The 22,776-nt window shown below is 42.5% G+C and overlaps 1 protein-coding gene across 2 annotated transcripts; it reads left to right on the top strand.

Annotated features, from left to right (window-relative positions):
• The first annotated feature begins 25 nt into the window (after positions 1 to 25).
• Positions 26 to 21,086, top strand: Rbm18 (RNA binding motif protein 18). Of its 2 annotated transcripts, none has more exons than XM_057755133.1 (6): positions 26 to 156; positions 2,767 to 2,885; positions 10,149 to 10,275; positions 14,399 to 14,485; positions 16,111 to 16,196; positions 19,163 to 21,086. In XM_057755133.1, exons 2-6 carry the CDS (start codon positions 2,773 to 2,775, stop codon positions 19,320 to 19,322), a joined length of 573 nt encoding a protein of 190 aa, XP_057611116.1. In that variant the 5' UTR covers positions 26 to 156; positions 2,767 to 2,772; the 3' UTR covers positions 19,323 to 21,086. The 2 variants fall into 2 exon arrangements, with proteins under 2 accessions (XP_057611116.1, XP_057611115.1); XM_057755132.1 differs by having other exon boundaries at positions 2,757 to 2,885.
• Positions 21,087 to 22,776: the final 1,690 nt, after the last annotated feature.

The following is a 22,776-nucleotide window of genomic DNA, read 5'->3' as shown; positions in this document are numbered from 1 at the left end:
TCACGGGGAGGCGCGGCGGCGCAGACGTAGCGCGTCACGGGCGGCCGAGAGGCAATCGGGGTTTCAGCTGCCGTGTCCTCGCGTCCCTCGCTCGGACCCCGGCGTCGGAAGCTGCTCTCGGGGCGTGAGCTGAGGGCACAGCTCCGAGACTAGCAGGTGAGTACCCGAAGCTCAACGCCAAGCTGGCGGCAGGGACGTTGGTGGAGACTGCCCTCACCTGCCGGCTTCTAGGCCCCGCCCCGGATTGTCCTGTTTCTCGCCCGGAAATAACAATCCCTTTAGTGACCTTTCGCAGCCTAGAGTCGGGAAACCCTGGTTCCTGGCCTGACCCCGCTGTTAGCGTTTAGGAATAAACGACCCATTTCCCCTCCTGGCTTCTAGTGTTGATACAACTCAACTGGGAGAGATCTGGAGAGGCTTTTTATGAACTGTTACTCCAAGGAGTTGTCGCCATTGCAAACCCCCAGAGATCTGATAGTTTCATACTACCTTATTTGACGTCACTGGTTTTCAAAAATCCACGACTGAGCTGTCACATGCATATTCTTATTTAAAATAGCTACATGATATAGGAATAATTTCCCCCATTTTGGAAGGTAACTGACCATGTTTCATTCATTCTCTAAGAAAACAGTACCAACTCTAAGCCAGGCAATGCACTCACTACCTGCTGGTCATAGAACCATGATCAAGGCAGGCAAGGTCCTGCGCTGTACGAGCTTTTATTTTAGAGACACAGGCAAAATGTAAATAATACATTGTATTCGCATTATATGGGAAGGGGAGTGGCAGAGACAGAGGAAGTGAGGGAGATACTGTTGCATACTAAAGGCACAGTAATTGGGAAGGTCAGTTTTGAATCCAGATCTCTCCAGTTCCGAGTCTTGTATTCTTCCAATTGAAACATGGCATCTTTGGCATTAAATATCTTTTGGTGTTACTGTTGCTTTTAGACCTGAGAACTCAGAAGTTCTATCTTTTAAATCTAACTCCACTCACTCTAAAGTAGTGCAACCGTAAGTCTCTTGACCCTTCTCACTGTTTACAGTATCTGTCGTTAATTACTTCAATCTTTTGCTTTGTTAAAAATTTAGTTCTGCTCCCCTTTTAAATATAAGCATTCTGAGGATGGGGACAATTTCCTACAGGGCTGAGCTGAGGCACTTCTAGATATAGAAGACACATGGCTTTTTTCTAGCAGAGAGGTCTGAAGTCTGGTACAACTTAGCATTTTCCCTGTCCCTTTCTTTCCTCTATCATAGTATAGATTTATTAAAAATTCATTTTTCATCTATAAACTCATTTCTTCTCAGCAACCTTAACTAATAAGCAAAGCAAGGATTATCTTTACGAATTTTTTAGATTTATCTACTGTATGTGCATGAGTCTTTTGCCTGCATCTATGTATGCGCACCACATGTATACAGTGACTGCAGAGGTCAGACGAAGGCATCTCATCTTCTGGAAGTGATGTTAGAAATGACTGTGAGCCACCAAGTGGGTGCTGGGTCTTCTGCAAGAGCAATATGTGCTCTTAACTGCTGAGCCATTTCTCCAGCCTCTTAAAGTTTATATTAAAACATGAAGAACCTGGGCCAGCAGGATGGCTTAGCTGGTGCGTGAGCTTCCCATAGACACCTGACAACCTGAGTTCCTTCCCTAGGACCCAAGCAAAAGCGGAGGGAAGGAGAGAACCAACTTTTGAAAGTTGTCTTCTGACCTCTACCTGTGCTAAATGATATGTGCATGCCCACCCCCACCCCAGGATAATAGATTAAATAAATTAGAATAAGAAAATTGAGGCACCCAGAAAAATAACTTCAGTGGAAATGGAACAATTTAAGGTCGAGTCTTCTGGCACAGGCTCTCTGTTTTTTCCATCACTGCCTCTGTCACAGCTGTCATTCTCCTGCTCTGTGAGATGGGACACTTCAGGAATTAAGACAGTAATAATTATTGGTCTTGAATACTTCTTGGAATTGTGGTTCTAAAATCCTTGGGAGTATAACTTGGCAGAGCTACATTCCTTTATGAGTTACTGTCCTCACAAAGGGACTCAGGCAAAGAGTAGTTAAGTGACTTGCTGGAAGTGCAGTGAACTGTCTGTCATCTGTAATAACAAGGAGATTGTCTCTTATTTCTACCAAAACAGTAAACTTTGTGATCAATAGTTAATATATATTGACTACTTACAATTGTTAAGCGCATTGTTTGGTGATTTTTTTAATGATGTAATCTTTACAACAACCCTATAAAGTGAAAACTGTTGCCTCTAATTTTACATTTGAGGAAATTGCGGCCTGTAAAATTCAGAGAATTAAGTAAGTCACACAACCTGCTTTCATATTCAGCCCTAACTCCAGTACTGGTGCTCACATTTCCTGTGCCTTCTCCTCCTTTGGCAAAACTGCTCCAAGAGGAACAGGAACATAAGCTGTTCTTCCCTCTCCATTCCCTTCAACACTATCAAGATTGTCTACTTGGTACTTGCCTCTTCTCTCTTTGGAGTATCATCTAGTGATAAAGCCTCAGGAAACCTCAAGACTCTCCACACAACCATAACTTTTTATTCTGCATGGCAGTTCTGGCTGCCAGAAAGGCTGTCCCAAGGGAGCTGGTCCAAGTCCTCAGTTGGGAACAGCAGGCCTTTGAGGACTGCCCAGAAAGTTCGCCATCCTTGGAGAAATTGCATGTGATGTCTGATGTTCACACAGGATGATTCTACTTTTCTCCCTGAGTGCTCACATTGCCTTTAGTATTTCGTAGAGATTGATGGAAGCAGAAACCAAAACCCTTCCCCTGGAGAACGCGTCCATCCTTTCAGAGGGCTCTCTACAGGAAGGACACCGATTATGGATTGGCAACCTGGACCCCAAAATCACAGAGTAAGTCCAGATCACTTAGTTGGTGATGTACAGAGGTGCAGGGCCTGCTGCAGATGCTCAGGAGATTTTTCGGAGCAGTGCTGTGCATCTTGAGCCCTTCATTTGCTTTTAGATTTCTTTGATAGGGACATTATGCTGCCTTTAGCCTGTTCCCATTTTTCATACATTTGCACTCCACAACTGTAAGGACATAACTTTGGTTTTCTTCACATGTAAGCCTCTTCCTTTTAACTCTGCAAAGAATAGGATTCTTTTCCAACTGTTTGACTATGTACCCAGTGGTTAAGAGGAATTGTTCTAGATCAACCTGAGGCATATTTTGTCTCCCAGAATGGAGGAACAAGAAGTAGCTTGGGGATCTTTGCAAATAGGCATTTGGGCCCCCTTTGACTGACTGCTGTAAGCAACCACAGAAAGCAAGAGTGGGAAGGGATCTTAGAGATCACTCTCACCCCTTTGGTGTTCACTCATTCATTTAATGAACGTAGTGCCTGTTGTATGCACAGCACTGTGCTGAGTGGCTTAAACAAAATCTGAAAGAAGCCATGTGTAAAATAAGACTCCAGAACTGCTTTCACCAAGAAGGGAAAAGAGGCACTCAAAGCCTTTTGACAACTTCCACTCTTCTTTTGGCAATCCCTATGTGAGCTCCCTGGGTTGAGATCACTTGGGGACCTCTGATAACATCCCTCTTTCCCTACAATAAAGGTGATGAGAAGCCGGGCGATGGTGGCGCACGCCTTTAATCCCAGCACTCAGGAGGCAGAGGCAGGCGGATCTCTGTGAGTTCGAGACCAGCCTGGTCTACAGAGCTAGTTCCAGGACAGCCACAGAGAAACCCTGTCTCGAAAAACCAATTAAAAAAAAAAAAGGTCATGAGGGTCTAAGAGGCAGAATTACCTTGCCCAAGATCACATTACTAATTGAATACAATAGTTGACTCCCAGTCTTTCCATCAGAGCCATTATAGTAAAAAGGAATATCTTGGCAGGAACTAATAGGTTTTTCTTTCCATCACTTGTTTTGCTGGTTGGGTAAGTAGGCCAACTTGAAGCAAGTATGAAGTAAATCAGCAGTCCTGGAATGACTCCGAGAGTGGGACTACACAGAGTACGAAGAGAGGGAACCCACTGAGTGCGTCTGGGGTGAGATGAGGTGTGTTTAAGGAGGGGAGTAGGAAAGAGGGAGAGATGTGATTTTATATCACAACACCAAGGCTAGCTCCTAAACCTATGAAAACTCAGATCATTGTGTCCATATAAGTTACAGAGATATTAAAGATACGTCATGTTCTTGTGGTCATAGGAACCCTGGAATGTGGGTTGTATTTAACAGCCTCTCTTATGACATTGGGGACGGATGTGTGAATCAGCACAAGTTCTCAATTAATGTCTTTAATTAATTAAATGTTCATTAATTAATGTTCATCTAAATCTTTCCATCATCTAAAACCCAGGCTCTGAGGCGTGCCCTCCAGAGTGGTTACCATTCCTACCTCTCCGTGTCTGAATGGAAATCTAAAGTGTGGAAACAGTGCTGGTTGTGTTGGCTGTAGTTCCAGGTGATGAGGTTCTGGTGCTGATTGTGTCCTACTGCACATCAGAGGGTTCACAAGGGCACCTGCCCCTGCGTCAGTAGCATAGTAAGTGTGTGAATGTAGTCTTGAATTACATCTTTAAGAGGAACACTGGATTAAGACCTTCCCACTGATACTTCAAAGGCGAACATTAGAAGCCAAGTGTAGGTCAGGCCTTGATGGCTAGAAGTGGTGTGTTCTACCTGTAGTACCCACATTTCTGTATTGCCAAACCATTTTCTCTGTTTCCTTCTATGACTTCCTTACCTTGATGATTTGTCTTAAACAAACTGATTTGTTATATGGTTTATTTTTAAAAACATAGCTGTCCATCAAAGCTTATGGTTCACACAAAAGCTTAGAGTTGCTTTGCTAAATTTCATGAATCTCATGGAAACATTTCCTTCAAGTTGCTCAAATGCGTGAACTTTTAGGTTCTGCTTCTCAAAGGGTAGAAAGCAGTGAACCTAGCTAAATAATTAATGTATATTCACTCCCTGGCTTTGAAGGAATATGAACACGTGGTACTTGTGTTGTCAGTTGAATCCAAATCTCTAACCTTCTAAGGACTCACAAGGGGAGTTTGCAGGATGTCTTCCGGTTTTCCTAATTAAGCTTTCCCAACCAAAGGCTGCTGCCACTTCCTGCTGTTTCCTTTACACCAGACCCTTAATGCTCTTCTCTGTGCCTGTATCCCACCCAGCTCCTTAACACTTCTTTCCTAATCCCTTCCAGAAGATGATTTGAATGTCTCTCCTTAAATGGTCTCTTACTTCTTTTTAGGAAACAAGGCATGTATTTACTGTCAGAAATAGTTACAGGTTATCTTATACAGTGGTAGGGTTACTTTTTCGTTCTTACTGTTTTATACATACAGTGTTTAGCTGCACTTATGTCTGATGCCTAGTACCTGCAGAGACCAGAAGAGCATGATACTCCTGGAAGAACTGGAGTTACAGATGTTTGTGAGCCACCATGTGGATGCTGGGCATAGCATCCTGGTCCTCTGGAAAAGCACCCCATGTTTTTAACCACTGGGCCATCTTTCCAGCCCCAATGGTAGTTTTTTAAAAACCGTTTGCATAATGCATTCTGTCATTCATTTTACCCACATTTATTTTGTGATTAGTTCTAGTTGTTCTGTTTTTAATCTGTGTTTTTTTGTTATTAATCTGAATTATTACTAAGCTATACTAGGACATCCATCAGTCTCTTTCAAGAATGTGACAGTCTGGTGCTCACGCTTTGCAGATACATAAACTCTTGGATCCTGCTCTACCTGGAGGTAGATATGATGAACCTACATGAATAATTAAAATACAGTCACTCCCAAGTATTGCTGTATTTTGTGAATATAGAGTTTTGTCAAACTTAACTGTTTTAAGACTGTGCTGCATGCCAGAAGCATTCCTGTGACTAAGTAGATCTTGGAGACTTGAGGGAGTGATGGGCACTTGTTCTTAGAGAGGTGGTCAGACCTGAATACATGTTACTCCACTGCATTCTAATTCCTCAGCTTCATTGTACCTCATGTTTCCATAAAGTGATAATGTTCAACTAAATAACAGAAACATTTCTTCCAAATCTAATACTGTGTGAAGTCCTCTTATTGGGTGAGGGGAACAAATTTGTCCTTCTCTATAGGAAAAGGAAAGTTACATGTGTTGGCTCAGTTGACAAAGTAGTTTATGACAGCTCTATTTTCTCCTCCCTAACTCAGTGCACCTTTGCTCAGATAGTCTCACAGTCAGAGTCACTGAATAAACGTGACCTAGAGCATCCTGTTTTGAATTCAAACATGTGGAAACTTATAAATTGCTGTGAGACCCGGACTGTAAGCTTAGAACAGTACCTCTAAATAGTACCAGTCATTTCAGCATGGAAGCCAAAAAGTTAGTGTCTTCACATGTTGGTTTGCCGTGCTGTACTTAGTACTGGCTTTCTTATTCAGATATTAAATGAGCTCTGTAAAATAAGTCATAACCTCTGCATCATAGGAAAGTGTGAACTGGACTGTCAGTAGAAATTATAATAGTGCCTTCTAAGCAGAGGGGAATCCAAGTCAGGGTAAGAAAGATGGCTCCATATAAGCAGATCCAAAAGGACCTTTGGTTTAAGGCAAGCATGAGTACTAATTGGTAATGAAGAGGGCCGTTAGATAGGTGGAATACTGTCAAATAAAGATGGGCTCTTCACATTGTGTTCAGACGAGTAGAATTTCCTGTAAAAGAATGTCACTGTGGGTGTTAACAATAATATGATACCAAGATGGGAATGTTTTAGTGGGGGCCTCATCTGCACATGCGCAAGGTGACTTGGAAGGGGCAAGACTAAGGATGTGGGCCCATTAGGAGATACTCACTGTTACCGCTGCCACGTGGCTAGGGATAGTGAACTTGGAGCTTCTGGTTGAGTCTGAGATGTGAAAAACAAGAACTGAAGAAGAGTGAAGAGTAGAGATGATTCTGAAGGGTGTTCTAGTTTTGTTTTGTAACACTGGGGCTCAAACCCATGGTCTGTGCCCCAGAGGTCTTGCCTGGGGAATGTGTGTAAACAAGTCCCCACTGGCCATGGGGGTAGTTTGAGTAAACTTAAAAGCTAAGAGGTGGAGAGCCAGCCAGGTGGATGTGTCCTTCAGATGCTGACTTTCTCTGACTGGGTAAACCAGAACTCACTGGGAGTAGATGCATGAGCCTGTGACAGCAGGAAGTCTGCGTTGTCTCTCTCAGCCCGCTTCATACTCTTCCTTCATGGTCTGTGACGTGAGTGAATGGCATTTATTGTTTGCTTACTTAAATCTGAGACTATAAAGCATTTAGTAGTAAGATATATGACACAGCACAAGAAGATTCTCTTCAGAGTAATGTTTATAAACATAGAGAAAATTTTCTCTAAAAACTTTATATACTGGGGGCTGGAGAGATGGCTCAGCATTGCCTGCTCTTCCAGAGGTCCTGAGTTCAAATCCCAGCAACCACATGGTGGGTCACAACCATCTGTAATGAGGTCTGGTGCCCTCTTCTGGCCTGCAGACAGAATATTGTATACATAATAAATAAATAAATATTTAAAAAAAAAAAACTTTATATACTAAAAAAAAAATCCTAAGGGTCATTTCATTGGCTCTCTGCTTCCGAAGTTCCCTGAATACACATCCATTATGGCCTATCCCTACTCTCTACTCTCATCCAGTACATCAAACGTCACCTTTCTCTTTTCATGGTGTTCACTCACTGAAGTTGCATTCGGATATCCCCTTTATCAAGCTTTCCTACTCTTCCCTTTGTGTGTGTGTGTGTGCGTGTGTGTGTGTGTACACGTGCAGGCGCACATGCATGCTCTTTTTGCAAATGCTCACTGCTCACAGTTGTGTATGCATTGTTCTCCTATAACCAGCATTGAGGACCTGGAAGGCACTTTTATTCATCTAGAGGTCCCGATGCCTAATTGGTCCTTGGCACATAGTAGGTATTTAACGTTTGCATAGGTGATTGATTCTGTGCCACAAGGCAGGATGGCTATTTTAATGACTCACTAGGAGAAGAAAGCGCTGATTGGGTGACAGAAGAATGTGTGGTATGCCTATACTTATTTCTCTTCTGAAGGCAGCAGGGTGTACATTTCATTAAGGGAAGCAAGCCGCTGATGAGGGCGTAACTCCGTACTCCAGCAACAGATAAAAGTACTTGCAGATGTGAAAGCAAGAGACTTCAGGCTTTTTTCACTATCAGAGCCTGCAGTCCCCATCTCCAGGAAGCAAAATAGTAAACATTTCAGTCCTTTTGTTTCAGTGTTCCGATAATTTCAAGAAATTATCAAACAAGAAAAGAAATCCTAGAGAAGTTGAAAGACACAGACCTCAGCAGATGTTCCTGGAATCTTAAGGTCACACTTCTCAGGCAGCAAGTGTTTGTTAGCTTTACAATGTATAATCTGTTGGCATTTTCTTCTGAGTAAATTAAAATCCATTTCCTAGGAAATGCCAATTGCGTTACCTTCCTGCTATTTAGCAGAAGGAAGCTAATGAAAAGATAGCTATGCCATAGTAGCCTTAAGTTTTGTTTTGTTTTAAATGGGTTTGACCCACCATTGGCATTGGCATGGTGTGAAGGTTTGAATGGGTGTAGTAAGAGCAGGTGTGGCTATGAATTAAAGCCTTTGGAGAAGACTCAGCCTTGTTGTAGCCTGTTCAAATAATCAAGAACGAAGGTTTGTACTAGAGGTGTCTCCCAGTTCCCCCCAGGGAGTCCTGCATTCTCACTGGGTGATTAAGGTCTCCTAATGGGAGATCATAATTAAGTACAGGGTTGTGGTTGTTTTCTTTTTCAAAACCCAGTCCAAGGGCCAGATTACTGTCCTCAGTGGGGCTTGGTCGCCTTTCATCCTATCCCAGTACTAGAGCTGTGTTGTATCTTTCTACAGTGTAACAGACTCCGATTAACTGTGATGGATTGGCTTATTGATACACAGTAGTGTCAGGTTTGGTGCAGTATTTTCTGTCTTTGCTTCCCAAAGGAGATCTTGCTCAAGAATCAAATCTTGGTGACTTTCTTCTAGCAAACAGCATAAATATAAATGTGCCCGAAAGGACCTTACTGACTCCCTGTGGGGTAGAATTCCGAGTAGTAACAGATTTAGCATGTGGGCTGATACCTTTTTAGTATCAAGGGGACAGCATTGTTTAGAGAAAGCCTTGACTCTATTTGAATAGCTTAGAAGGTGCCAGGAGGAAGGCCAGAGGAAAAGGAAATGGGAGAGCTGTTGGTTTGTCTCACCCTTATATTGGATGACAGGAAGTCAGAATGGAGGTCAGCCACGGCAACCTGCTAAGGTTTGAACATCTGTTTGAACAACTCAAAAGTCTTATAGGAACCAAGTGAGTTGTAAGAACAGGGAATACAAGAAAGGAGTAAGCAGCATGGCGAGTGATGGTTTGGTAAACCTCTGCCAGGAATAAATTCCTTCCTTGACTCTGTTTTTTATTTGACCATACTCCAGAGTAGGTAGATCCCGTGTTACGGAAACTGAGGTTTGCTGATTCACAGAGTTGGCCAGTGTCCCCTGCTTGGTGAGACCAGCCTCAGTCACATTTGGCTTCCACATTGTCCTAATTTCCAGTCACATCTAAAACCTTGTGGAAGTGCCACTAACTGTGTTTGAGTCCTAGCAGAATCACTACACTGTCTATTAAGAGAGGTGCTTTAGGGCTGGGTTTTGTTTGTGTGAATTTGGATGGTTTTGCAACTTTGTTTATTTTTAATACAGGCTAGATTTAAGTTATGTGTGTGTTGTGTTTGTATGTGTATTTCTGATGAAGTTACAGATACAAATCTATTTCATTGCCAAGAAATTTAAAAAATAAATAAGTCGACGCTATTTTTGAGCTTTTCTCCAAAAGAAAAACAAACAGTGCTTGTGGACAGACAGCTGTTTTGTTAGGTGTGGTTTTTTTTCGTTTGGCATTTTGTGTTGAACAGACGCATAGGCATGACAATTCTAGTTCCCAAGTGGATGCAAACAATTTTGTTTCCCAAATAAAATAATGTAGCAGTTTGCAGGAAAGCAAGGGCAGTGGCCAGAGAATTTTTTTTGCCTGAGATGAACTGTCTCCCTCTTTTATATACACTTGAGGCTGAGCAACCAGCAGCATTCCAGGAGTGGACTCATGGGCTCTTCTGTCTCCACAGATACCACCTCCTCAAGCTCCTCCAGAAGTTTGGCAAGGTGAAGCAATTTGACTTCCTCTTCCACAAGTCGGGGGCTTTGGAGGGCCAGCCCCGAGGGTACTGTTTTGTTAACTTTGAAACTAAGCAGGTAATTGAGCTCTCTCTCCCTCTCTCAGTCTGCACTCTGTCATAATCATATTTATATCTCTTGACCACCAGACCTCATGGGCAGGAGTCTTGTCTGGTTATTCTCTGTGCCTCACAGTGAATTCAAGTAGTACGGCTTGCACAAGCTTCCTCTCTCTGGGCTCAAGCTGTAAGGTGACTGGCCAATAGCACACATTGATCTGCAGTGATCTTTATCTAAACCTTGTACTCTTTGGTTGTTTGCTTGGTTTGGTTTTTCTTTTTCTGTTTTTTTCTAAAAGATCTATTTATTTGTCACACAGTGCTCTTGCCTGCGTGTGTGCCGGCATCTCATTACTGACAGCTGGGAGCTGCCATGTGGGTGCTGGGAACTGAACTCAGGACCTCTGGAAGAGCACCCAGAAATCCTAACTGCTGAGCCATTATTCCAGCCCTGATTTGCTTTTTCAAGACAGGGTTTTTCTGTATAGTTCTGCCTGTCCTGAAACTCACTTTGTAGACCATGCTGGCCTTGAACTCATCAATATCCACCTGCCTCTGCCTGGCTAGGATTAAAGGCATGCGCCACCACTGCCTGGCTATGAAATTAGTACATTTTACATGTAACTAAGAGTGCAATTAAAACGTAATCATCACTGGACTGGGACTGAATAAGCATGGGTTGAAACTGGACTCTCTGAACATGGCGGACAATGAAGGCTGATGAGAAGCCAAGGACAATGGCACTAGGTTTCGATCCTAATACATGAACTGGCTCTGTGGGAGCTTAGCCTGTTTGGATGCTCACCTTCCTGGACCTAGATAGAAGTGGGAGGACCTTGGTCTTCCTGTAGGGCAGGGAATTTGGACTGCTCTTCAGTATCGAGAGGGAGGGGGAATGGACTGGGAGGAGGAGAAGAGGAGTGAGGATAGGGGGAGGGGAGCGAGGGGAGGGGGCAATATGTGGGAGGAGGGGGAGGGAAATGGGAAACGGGGAGCAGTTGGAAATTTTAATTAAAAAAGAATAAAAAAAATGAGAAAAAAAAAAGTAATCATCAGATGCTGGGTGTGATGGTGCACACCTGAAAGGCAGGCACAAGTGGGTGTCTCTTAAGTTTGAAGCCAGCCTGGTCTATATAGTAAGTCCCAGCCCAGTCATGGCTGTATACGGAGACTCTTGTCTTAGAACAAAACAAAGTCATGATTTCTGGTGATTACATAGTATTATATGGATTTATGCTACATGATCCCCAGTTATTAGTTTATGAGTCACCACTAGTGACTGGCTAGGTAAATATTATGGTGTGGGTGTCTTTATAGCTGTAACTATGTACATTCACTGCATTTAGGGAAATGCGAGGAATGGCATCATCAAAAGGCATGGTGATGCGCGCCTTTAGTCCCAGCACTTAGGAGCAGGCACAGGCAGGTGAATCTCTGATTTGGAGGCCAGTCTGGACTATAGAGTGAGTTCCAGGACAGCTAAGGCTACGCAGAGAAGTTCTGTCTCAAAAAAAAAAAAAAAAGGCTTAATTTTTCTTAACGTACTTGCCACAACTGGGCCTAGTTGTACATGCCTGTAATCCTAGCAGTTGGGAGCTGACAGGCAGCTACATAGTAAGGAAAAAAACACAGTTGCCAGAATGCCTGCCAGAGTGACACACGGGAGATCTAAGACTGCACAAGAGCATCATCTGTCCTCTCCAGTGCTGAGTATTTATGTCCTCTAAGTTTTGAAGGCAACAAATGATACATTGTTAGTCTAATTGTCCACTCCCTTTTATAAGCAATTAACAGATGCTCATATGATAACCATTGTTAAATGCTTTTCCTTAATGATAGAGTGATGAGGATTCTTGCAAACTACTAAAATCAAAAGTCATATTAGGGACACATGTTCATGTTAAAGCCCTGGACTAGTAGTCACAAAGCACACTTTATCTTCCTGTAGCTTTTATTATTAACTTTGAGCATGTCTCTTTTGGCCTCAGTTTTCATCTAAAAATATGGGGTAAACAAAAAGGTTCTCTTACAAAATTGGGAGGCTGTGAGCATATGTAAGTACGATTGGCATTTAGTATTAAATTTGTAAACGTCGAAACAAAGTACAGAGATGGCAATTGTTCTTTAAAATACTTAACTCTTATTAGCCTATCAGAACTGATAAGGTACTGCGGATACTGTAAGCCACCAAGTGAAGCAAAAGAACATGTCTCTTGTCTAGCACTCTGTGTGCTATAGTGGAGCATTGCTATGGCCAGTGAATAGCCAATGCCTGTTACACAGTGGGGAGCGAATAACACGATAGTGTGCTGCTGAGTGATAGAGACTTCCTGGAGATGCCAGCTTGGCATGCTCACGTATGTGTACCCTGCTGTTGGGGTCTTCCTTAAGGGCCTCTTCACCCCTACTAGGGGTGGGTTACCCTTGGTTGAATGCCTGATGGATACCCAAGGGGCAGAGAAGTTTCATCAGGATGGGGAAGTGGCCAGGTTTGCTGGAAGTGACCTAGAGTGACTTTATGACTTTATGCAGCTTTGGGAATTCATTATTAACTTTGTTACAGCTGTATCTGATCAGGAAAGGGTCAGGGGAGTTTGTGCTCTGGAAACTAGGTGTATGGATTGTCTCACACAGGGACCTCGCTCAGTTTCTTGGGACTGGCCCCTGCTTTCTCCACACTGATTTCTTTCATACCCGTGTCTGTGAGGCTGTAGTCCAGGATATGGCTCCACAGCTCCCGAGAGGAGCTCAGGTCCTTGGTGTAGTGTTGAAAAATATTATTTTCAGGCATGTGACTTTAATTTACAGTGCATTTGTTTAATGTGAAGCTGTGTTACTGTGCCTGTTTAAAACGCCTGGTGGTCCTAATAAAGAGATGAACTGCCAGTTGCAAAGTAGGAGCAAGGACAGGCGGGGCGGACAGGCGGGGCTGGCAGGCAGAGGGTATAAATAGGAGAGAGAAGAGCGAAGAGGAGCAACAAGAGAACAAGGGGAGGATGACACCAGAGGCCAAACACCCAGCTACACAGTAAGCCATAGAGAAAGAAGCCAAGAAAAAGTATACAGGAATAGAGAAAAATAAAAGTTCAGAGGCAAAAGGTAGTTGGGTCAATTTGGGTTAAAAGCTGGCAAGAAACAATCCAAGCTAAGACTGGGCACTCATAAATAAGAATAAGCCTCTGTGTGTGATTTATTTGGAAGCTGGATGGTTGGCTCCCAAAAAGCCAAAAGAATAAAATGTCACAACAACCTTTTGGTGCCCAACATGGGACACCAATTGTTGTCCTCTTTTGTAATTGTCTGCCTTTTACACTATAGCCATCCTAGTTAGCAACTGCAGTTCTGCCAGCAGCAGCAGCAGCGAGGCTACAAGAGCCGCAGCCTGAGGAAATTCTGTTCCCTCAGGCACTGACTCTTTCAAAGCTACTAAGAGAACTTATCTAAATCTCTGCCCTGCTAAGGAACTCCAGATTCAAAGGTTGAGGTAGAATCCTGCTTCCCAGAGAGCTGAAGAGCAAACAGCTCAGCTAGCTCTCCTCCTGGTGTCTCCCAGGAGTCCTCACCCCTTTCCTGGCCCCTTCTTATAAACCCTTCTCCACCCGGCTCCTCCCTACTACTTCCTGTCAGCTAGTTGCTGATGCAGCCTCCGAACCACAGGTGAATTTTATTTAATCAAACACATCTTTGCATCATTAAACAAATGTTCCAGTGCATAAACAAAAGTAACGTAACTTTAAAATTAATTTCTACAGCAATGTAGTCTGTTGTATGCCAGTTAAAGCATGTGTGTAGAAAGATTGACCTGCTGGGCAGTGCTGTCAGCTAACACTCGAAGGTTCCTGCTCTGTGTGACCTACTCATGCTGTCTGAGTGCTCACACCACCCCTGTGGAACAAGCAGTGACCGTATCTTACAGCTGACAAATGCCAACACATGACACAGGATTTGAACCATTGTTTCAATTTTTAAAAATTCATATGCTGTTGTTGTTTTGCCACTAAAAATTTTAAGCCATTTGCTAAGTACCAAAAGCAATTTGGTTAGAAACCCAGCCACTACAACTTACCAAAGCCTGGTGAGAATACAGATAACTAAAGATAATAGGCATTTGAGTTTCTGACTATTGTTCCTACCTTGGACAGGAAGCAGAACAAGCCATCCAGTGTCTTAATGGCAAGCTGGCACTGTCGAAGAAGCTGGTGGTACGATGGGCCCACGCTCAAGTCAAGGTAGGTCTAAGGGAGACAGTATCCTGCCGCATCCTAACCAAGTCTCTAAAGAACAGCTCCCGCCTCTCCATTCGCATCAGAAACGTTGTCTGGAGCAGCTATGCTTTGCTCTCCTGCTATGGGGTCTTGTACGATTTTCTTTGGAAAACCTTCTCAGGAAGGGAGCAGATTCCTTCATTGTCTGCTCATAGCCACAGATCCCGATTTTTGATTGATTTTTGCTTGTGGCTGATATGTACACTCAAACCTGTTTTGTTTTTTTTTAATGGGGATTGTTCTATGGACAGGAAGAAAATTATTTATTTTTTTAAATTAGTTGCTGTGGACATTAATAGCCTCTTCCCAGCTTCACCTCTCTAAGGAGAGTTTGAATATGTTTATTGGTCTAAATGCTTGAGAAATGGGTAGTTTCTCTCTATGCTCTCTCTGTTCTCTCATGGCAGTCTCCCTCCTGCAAAGGTCTGGAGAGTTACTGTAGTGTGGGTTTGTGGGACTCTGCAGGGTGTCTCTAGGCCTTGAGAAATGGCACACTTCCCTGACCATCTTAGAGTTTGTCTCTTGGGGGGAAAAGTTCTAGAAAAGCTGTGTACACTTTTTGTTTTCTTTTTAAAAAGGCGGGTACTCTCTTCCAGCTGGCACAGAGGTCGTGGTGAAGTATGTGGACTAGAGCAGTCCCAAGACAACTCCACTGCAGTAGATCTGGACGGGCCTGCCAGCAGACAGATTCGCAGCTGTCAGAGCTGCAGCCTCTGCTCTTAGCTAGATGAACTGAGGCATGCTGCCCTTCCCAGCACTCTTCCCATAAGGTCTCAGTAAACCAACATTTGAATGGAGATTCTCTGCTGAAAAGCAGATCCTAAATCTGTGAGGCCTGCGAGCATCTCAGGTCATGATGGGGCACACTTGGTATCTAAGACAGAATTACCAGTGCTTTTACTCAGAATAAAATCAAGTCTTATCTGCCAAACTGGCTGGTGTGTTCTCATTCTGCATCTCATTCAAAAGCCAAGCAGGAAAAATCACCCTTCATCCTGTCTCATGTGAGAGCTCTACTTCATGGTTCCTTTTTGGCCAGAGGCTCCTGATTGCTCCTTAATACCACGCTTACTTTTCACAACAAGTATGTAATTATCTGACATCAAATTAAACTCCTCTACTGTGTAATGTTTTCTGTATCCGCCACTGAACACTGTTACTACTTCTCCACTCAGGCCTATTAAGAGTTGAATATTATGCTTAATACTTTGCAAAGTCTACCAGAATTTTAAAGTGTTTTGAATAAAACAAATATTGTAAGAGGCGGTATATTGGCAGTTTCAGAGTGTAGGAGGGTAGGCCTGCTTTGCATTTGTGCCGTCTGTGAATTTAAACAGTGAAGTCCTAGCTGGGAACTTCTTCCTCTCCCAGTAAAGAGGACAAAAGCTTTTTCTCAACTTCTTTTCCTAAACTGCTTTTAGGCCAACACTATGAGGATTTTTGCATTAAAATTAAATATAAAACAAGCCTAAGATTGTCTGGAACTATGCTGAGATAAACTGAGTAGGGTTGGCATGTTATAACCATGCACTAGAGTCTGGAATGCTTTCTGCCCAGGTGAAATCATTTACCCTTTTTCTCATTTTCAGAGATATGATCATAACAAGAATGATAAGATCCTTCCCATCAGCCTTGAGCCATCCTCAAGCACTGAACCCACTCAGTCCAACCTCAGGTAAGGTGACATCTGTAGGACTGTCACTCAGCAGGTCGACCATTTCCTTCTTCCATACTGTCATTTACAGCCTGATGGCCTTATTCTAGAATAGAATTGCTGGTGTGTTGTGTTGGGAGATGTGTTCGGTACATATTTCCTCTTTTCCCACCCCCTCCCCTTGATTATGTTCCACCACTTATAGAATTCATTCCTTCATAAAAGAACAGGTTTAATTGTCATGTACCACGCCTTGAACATGGTGCTGGAGTTACAGAGATACCTCAGGCACAACGCTTACCCTGAAAACACTCATTCTTAGCAGACCTCAGTCTCTGGCGTTTCCATCATATCCTAATTCCTCCCTGTCTATGGTTTCCCTTATGCTCGCAGCGTTTAATTCTATGTATCCTTACAGCAACTTTAATAGTTTTGTCCCAGTTTGTATGAATTGTCAGTTGCTTCTTTGGAGTTAATTCAAAACAGAGACACTAAGAGTTGAGTAGAAAAAGGGAAATTAAGTGGGTGGTTGAGCAGAAGCAGTGTGTGTGTGTGTGTGTGTGTGTGTGTGTGTGTGTGTGGTGGTGGTTGTTGGGGGTTTTGTTGGTTTTGTTTTCTTTTCTTTTGCGCTGTAGCTTAGGGGAAAATTTTAACAATAACAGTAACAATACCCAGGATCTATTGAGCTTCTGTAAGCAGGAGCTTATAAGTACTTTATTATATCCTTTATTTAGCATATGTCCTTTAATGCCATAAAAAGCACTTTACATATGAGAAAACTAAAGCTTGGAAAAAGCAAAATACCATGACTGAAACCGTGCTGGTAGTGACAGAATCAGAATTAATTAACAGATCATCTTTTTACTACTTCAAAATAGTCCCAGGTTAACACTGTGAAGATATGTCCTAAAACCTGTTGAGGAGAAAGGAAGAAGATATCTGAAGCAATACCCAGGGATCAGAAATCAACCGTTACACTCAGTCTATTGTAAGAGTATAAAATCCGTGATACCTGTTTGGACAAAACACTGGACTGGAAGGAGATGTGTCCTCCTTATATGTGATATACTCTGAGCCATACAGTCTTAAAAGCATCTCGCTAAACTGTAAGAGGAGGAGATGGACTTGAATTGAAATTAATTACATAGAAAATAAACATGATTTCTTTACTGTCATTGAGAATGCATACTCATATGCCATCTACCCCTAAATTATGATCTCCATGGAAATGTTTATAGTTCTGCTGTACTGATCTTTGAATTTATGCTTGGTGGTCTCCATGTTATAGTGAACATGGCTTTAACGTCTCAGCCTCTGCACTTGGAGCTTGTTTACCAGCCTGGTGTAGTAACACATTAGGATTTTATTGCAGTATATGGCTAATTCTACTGATGCAAAGACCACGTTATTAGTGGGTTCACGTGATGTTTGAACAACTGCATGCAGGAAAGGGTTTACCTCACATATTTGTTCTTTTCTTGTTGTCTTAGCTTTTTAATTTGTGCCGCTGAAAATGTGTGAGAATGTTCAACCACTGTATGCCCTTTGAGGGTCTCTAGAAGACCGTGTGGTCACGCTTTACAAATTTTTCTCACTAGCTGTAGACCGTTGACAGAATCAGGAATGAAAATGGGGAACCTATGAGGCAACACGTTACTGAGTGCTTTGCACTTTACCCAGTGATTTCAGTGACCCCAGTCAGGATTGAACACCTCACAGCTTGTCAGTGCCCCTCACTTCATCTTTTCTTATCTGCAGACTTGTGCAGCTCCCTCTTTGGTGGAGAGGAAAAAGCAAAGGCTTAATAGGTGGGGTCCTAGCCCCACAGTTTGTTAGCCTTGTTACTCCTGGGCACGTTTATGTCCCTCTGAATTCATCCCATAAAGTCCTGAGTGTAACCTTTCTTGGGTTTTTATAAAGATTAGAAGCAGTAAAGTCCAGAGCATGGTGGGTATCTGACTCGCTGTAACATGTTTGTTAATATAAAGAAACTCAGGGCTGTAGACATGGCTCAGAGGATAAGAGCACTGACTGTACTTTCTTTCCAGAAGACCTGGGTTCAATTCCCAGCACCAACATGGTGGTTCAGAGCCATCTGTAACTCCAGTTCTATGGAATTTTCTAGACTTTTGGGGCGCCAGACAAAACACACACATACACACACACACAGATACAGACAGACAGACAAAAAGATTTGATAATATTCCTAGAATTTTACTTTCTGACACTACTCGGTGGTTGGAAAGGTATGGTAATTAGTGTGTTAGTAACATGGGGTTTTTAGTTAGTTTGTATACAAATCTCAACTCTCTCATTAACCATTTAACATCAGCAGAATAAGAACTATAACCTACCTTCTCACATCATTGTTGATCCTATCTTTGTCTACTTTCTGGCAAGTACTGAGATGCCACCTGGTGTCTGTGTCTGAGGACTAAGTGTAAAAGGCCATGTGAAGTATGCAAAACTATGCCTAGGCTTATATTATTTAAAAAAAATTGGTTTTCAGGCTTTATTGTTTTTTGTAATCAGAGATTTATCTCCTGCCTGCCAGTTCAGAGGCTTAATACAATATTACTTATAACTCCTTGGCTGGTAACTTAGATTTATTATTAATTAGCTCTTACATTTAAATTAACTCATGTCTTTTAATTTGTGCTTTGCCACATTGTTCATGGCTTGTTAACCTCATTTTCTACATGTCTTCCTTCTTCAGTGGTTGGCTAGTGTCTCCCAGACTTCACTCTTCTGCTTGGATTTCCTGCCTGTATCTATCCTGCCATGCATTAGGCTAAAGCAATTATTTATCAGCCAATGAGAGCAACACATATTCACAGTGTACAGAAAGACATCCCACAGCACTTTTGCTTGGTTCATGTTCATAGTTTAATGTTGTATGGCTTCCTAATACACATCAGTATAAGGAGAAGATGAGAGGATTTTCTGAATGTACCCAGGTGTATTCTGATCTCTCTTCCTTTTTCCAGTGTCACTGCAAAGATAAAAGCCATTGAAGCGAAGCTGAAAATGATGGCAGAGAATCCTGATGCAGAGTACCCAGCAGCACCTGTTTATTCGTACTTTAAACCACCAGACAAGAAAAGGACTACTCCTTACTGCAGAACAGCCTGGAAGTCTCGGAGATGATGGCGACTTTCCAGAGCAGCAAAAGCAGATGGGCTCCACATTTGAAGTCCTCCTCCATTGTACTTGTAGATGTGAATGGTACTGCCAACAGCACAGTCACATGTTAGAGCTGCTCATATAGCGTGTTCGGTATTCATATGGATGTGTCTTCCCTGAACTGTGTGGAACTGAGCATCATCCAGAATAAATAGGAATGTGTCCAAACTGATTTGAACACTGAGATGCTCCAGTTGGCTGCTTTGTTTGGATTTGTAATTCCAGAAACACAGTGTGCCAGAGAGAAAAATAAGCATACAAAGTTGTTACTTAAATCAGGAAACCAATTGATTAATATCCACCAAAAACTTTTGGCATTTTTATGTATAAAGGTCTTTTCAACATAAACAAAAAATAAGGGTGAGGGTGGGAAGTGAGAGGCATTTTCAGTCATTTTCAGAACTGTTTGAGAACTTACTGTGGAAATCCTTTAGTTGTACTAAAAAGAGAATTCTTGGCAAAAAAGGCAGCTGATCCCTTGAGTGAATGTTACAGCAATCTATTTAAGAATTATGCTTATTATTTCCAAATCTCAATTAAGAAAATGTGGTGTATGTCTTAAGATTGTTTATGTCAACACAATATAGAGTCAAATTTAGCATTTTATACCACAACAGTATTTGGAAATCCAGCTTTTATTCTTTGGCAATCATGGTTTTAAATCTGAATCACCTTGCCTTCTATAGTACCAAATGTTATTACTAGCCTGGATTTTAATACACTCACTACATGAGACTGTTTTATATCATGAGGTTGTCCCAGTAAGAATCATGTCATAACCAATCTAAGTAGAAAAGAAACATTTCTTTGAAAACCTGAAGTTTACTGTATTGGTCACTCTCCAACATTACTATCTAATAGTCCTGTGGGGTTGTGGAAAGCGGCTGAGTGACCTTGTGCAGCTAAGGAAGGCAGGTCAGTGAGCATTAGGAGGCAGAGCAGCCAGTGCTCGGGCACCAAGACCATAACAACCACATGTGTTCTGTCATTTTGGAAGACTGCATGGCTTTAATATGAGCCTTATTCTGACAGCATGCTTCTCCTTAGATATCTTTGTCTCTTTGGACATCCTGGGAATCTGGTAGTATAGAAACGTACATAAATGGACAGCCTTGGGTGCGTGTTTCTTCAGGTCGGTGGTGGTGTTTTGGTGCCAGACCTGACAGACCGTTTCATTAGCAGCACCATTCTTCACTGGGCAAATCACTGTCACTCACCGCAGGTGCCACCAGGATGACTTGGATTGTAGAAACTCAAGTCTCCCTGAGGTTAAGACACTGGCTTGACCTCGAAGGTTTCAGAGTCCACAGAACTGCTTCCGAGGAATTCTTACCACTTCCGAGGAATTCTTACCGCTTTCCCAAGGCCGGTCTTTTTAGCTGTCTTTAGATATCGAATATTTCCTGAACTTATTAGTTGTGTGTTTCTATGATGCAAGAAACTCTCCTTCCACTTAGGAGCTCATTCAGGGAAGTGGGAACTCTGGCTCCCATTTGTCCGGCTGCTTGTTAGAGTGTAGAATTCACCATAGCATCCGTAAGTTCTCAAAGGGTTGTGGTGGAGTAGAGCTTGATGCTAGCAGCCTTCTATTTTTAATAGGAACCTAGAACATACTTAGGATTATCTAGAGTTGTTTCTTTAGAAACTAGAACTATTTATTTGTATTTAAGCAATGTCTATAATTTGTACCAATTCTTACCCCTCTGTGTGAATAAACGCAAGACGGTATCCATGTGGTTGTATCATCCTTTGTCTGTGTACTGGGTCACAGCTCTCTGGTAGGCTGGTTCCACTCACATTGGCCAACAGATCCAGGTGATGTGCTACTTTCAAATGCCTTCTCTCCAGAAGGTTCCACGGGCCCAGTCACTTCATCCTTTTGCCTGCCTAGCTCTGCCATTAGAGATGAAGAAGGGGGCTAGGTGATCTCAGGACACAGGTGATTGTCTGGAAGGAAAAAGGTTGGAGTCCCCGCGTGTACCGTAGAATACTCCTCTCTCTAAGTAGAAGTTTTAAAAGAATGAATGTATACATTGTAAATATGCTGAAAGGGGTCTAATGAGAGGCTTCTAATACAAGTGTTAACCTGATTACTATGAAGAGGTCATCTGGGCCAGGTGGTGGTGGTGGTGGTGTTGAGGCGCACACCTCTAATCCTAGCACTCAGAAGGTAGAGGCAGCCAGAGCTTTGAGTTTGATGCCATTCTGGTCTAAAGAGTGAGTTCCAAGACAGCCAGTGCTAGGGAAACCCTGACTTTGGGAGGAGGGGAGAGATTGTCTGAAATTATTCTCTGGTTTGCTATTTTGTCAAAACCATCTCATTTGTAGTTTTGATGTGTTTGATGGAAATACCAAGGTGGGAGATGTGAAGCGTGGCCCCTCAGCTCCTGTCTTAGATACACAGATCACCCTGACCTATTGGCTCTCTGTTCTTAGGGGAAGGATCCTCTGAGGAGAGGTTTCTCAGAGCAGCTTGTAAATAGATAAAACCAAGAAGTCTACAACCCTGTCTCTGTTTGTGAAGATGAGCAGCTAACTTCCAAATCTGGACATTCACCTCTGGTTTTTATACTAATGTCTAAAAGAGCAAGATATTCTTGCCTTGTAAATTAAGACTTAAACATTCCTGTGTGCAATCATTATGTTCCTGAAATAATTGAGGAATTTATCTTTAATTTCTTCTTCTTCTTGCTCCTATTTGGTTCGTCTTCCAAACATCTTGAATCTGACTACTACTCACCCAGCCCTCCTGTTCTTGGTCAAGTCACAGCTATTGCAATGCCTCACTAATCATCTCCTGCTTCTAAAGTTACTCCCATAGAGAGGATTTGTAATAAAGGTATTAAACACAGGAATTTGCATGCGCTAGATAAGTGTTCTCTTTTTGAGCTACATACCCAGCCCTTTTAGTGTTTTTTTTCATTTTGAAAAAGGGTCTCACTCTGTAACCCAGGCAGGCCTTAAGCAGCTGAACTAACTGCTCTTGATACCGGACCCAAGAAGCCTCTATTAAAATTTCTTTTGAAATGTCATTCTCAAGCTATATACAGTAGCATGTATCTGTAGTCTCAACTACTTGAAAGTCAGACGTCCAGAAAGCCATTGATAGCATGTGCCCCATTGACGTTTAAGACCAAAAAAAAAAAAAAAAGTCACTTTCAATGGCTTTCCATCACATCTAGAATAAAATCCAAAGATCCATATGGTCCAAAATGACTTGTGCTTATCTACCAGTCTACTGTGGTCTCTTCTTCCGTCATCACTGCACTCAGCCATATGACCTCTCTGTTCCTTTGGGTGCAAGGGAGCAGCTCCCTGAGAGGTTATTGGCACCTTCTGTTGCCTGTGATGCTCATGGGCCCATCTGGTCGTTTCTCGGCTAATGTGTAAGTGATTAAGAAGCTGTCCTTGGCCTCCC

This window comes from Chionomys nivalis, chromosome 22 (assembly GCF_950005125.1).
Source record: "Chionomys nivalis chromosome 22, mChiNiv1.1, whole genome shotgun sequence".
Classification (NCBI taxonomy): Eukaryota; Metazoa; Chordata; class Mammalia; order Rodentia; family Cricetidae; genus Chionomys; species Chionomys nivalis.
This window is presented reverse-complemented; position numbering and strand designations above follow the sequence as displayed.

Excerpts from the sequence above, each read along its gene's own strand:
- Rbm18 (XM_057755133.1), top strand. The coding sequence starts at position 2,773 with ATGGAAGCAGAAACCAAAACCCTTCCCCTGGAGAACGCGTCCATCCTT. Across the intron at positions 10,276-14,398 it reads TTAACTTTGAAACTAAGCAG|GAAGCAGAACAAGCCATCCA; the intron begins GTAATTGAGCTC and ends TACCTTGGACAG. Across the intron at positions 14,486-16,110 it reads GGGCCCACGCTCAAGTCAAG|AGATATGATCATAACAAGAA; the intron begins GTAGGTCTAAGG and ends TCTCATTTTCAG.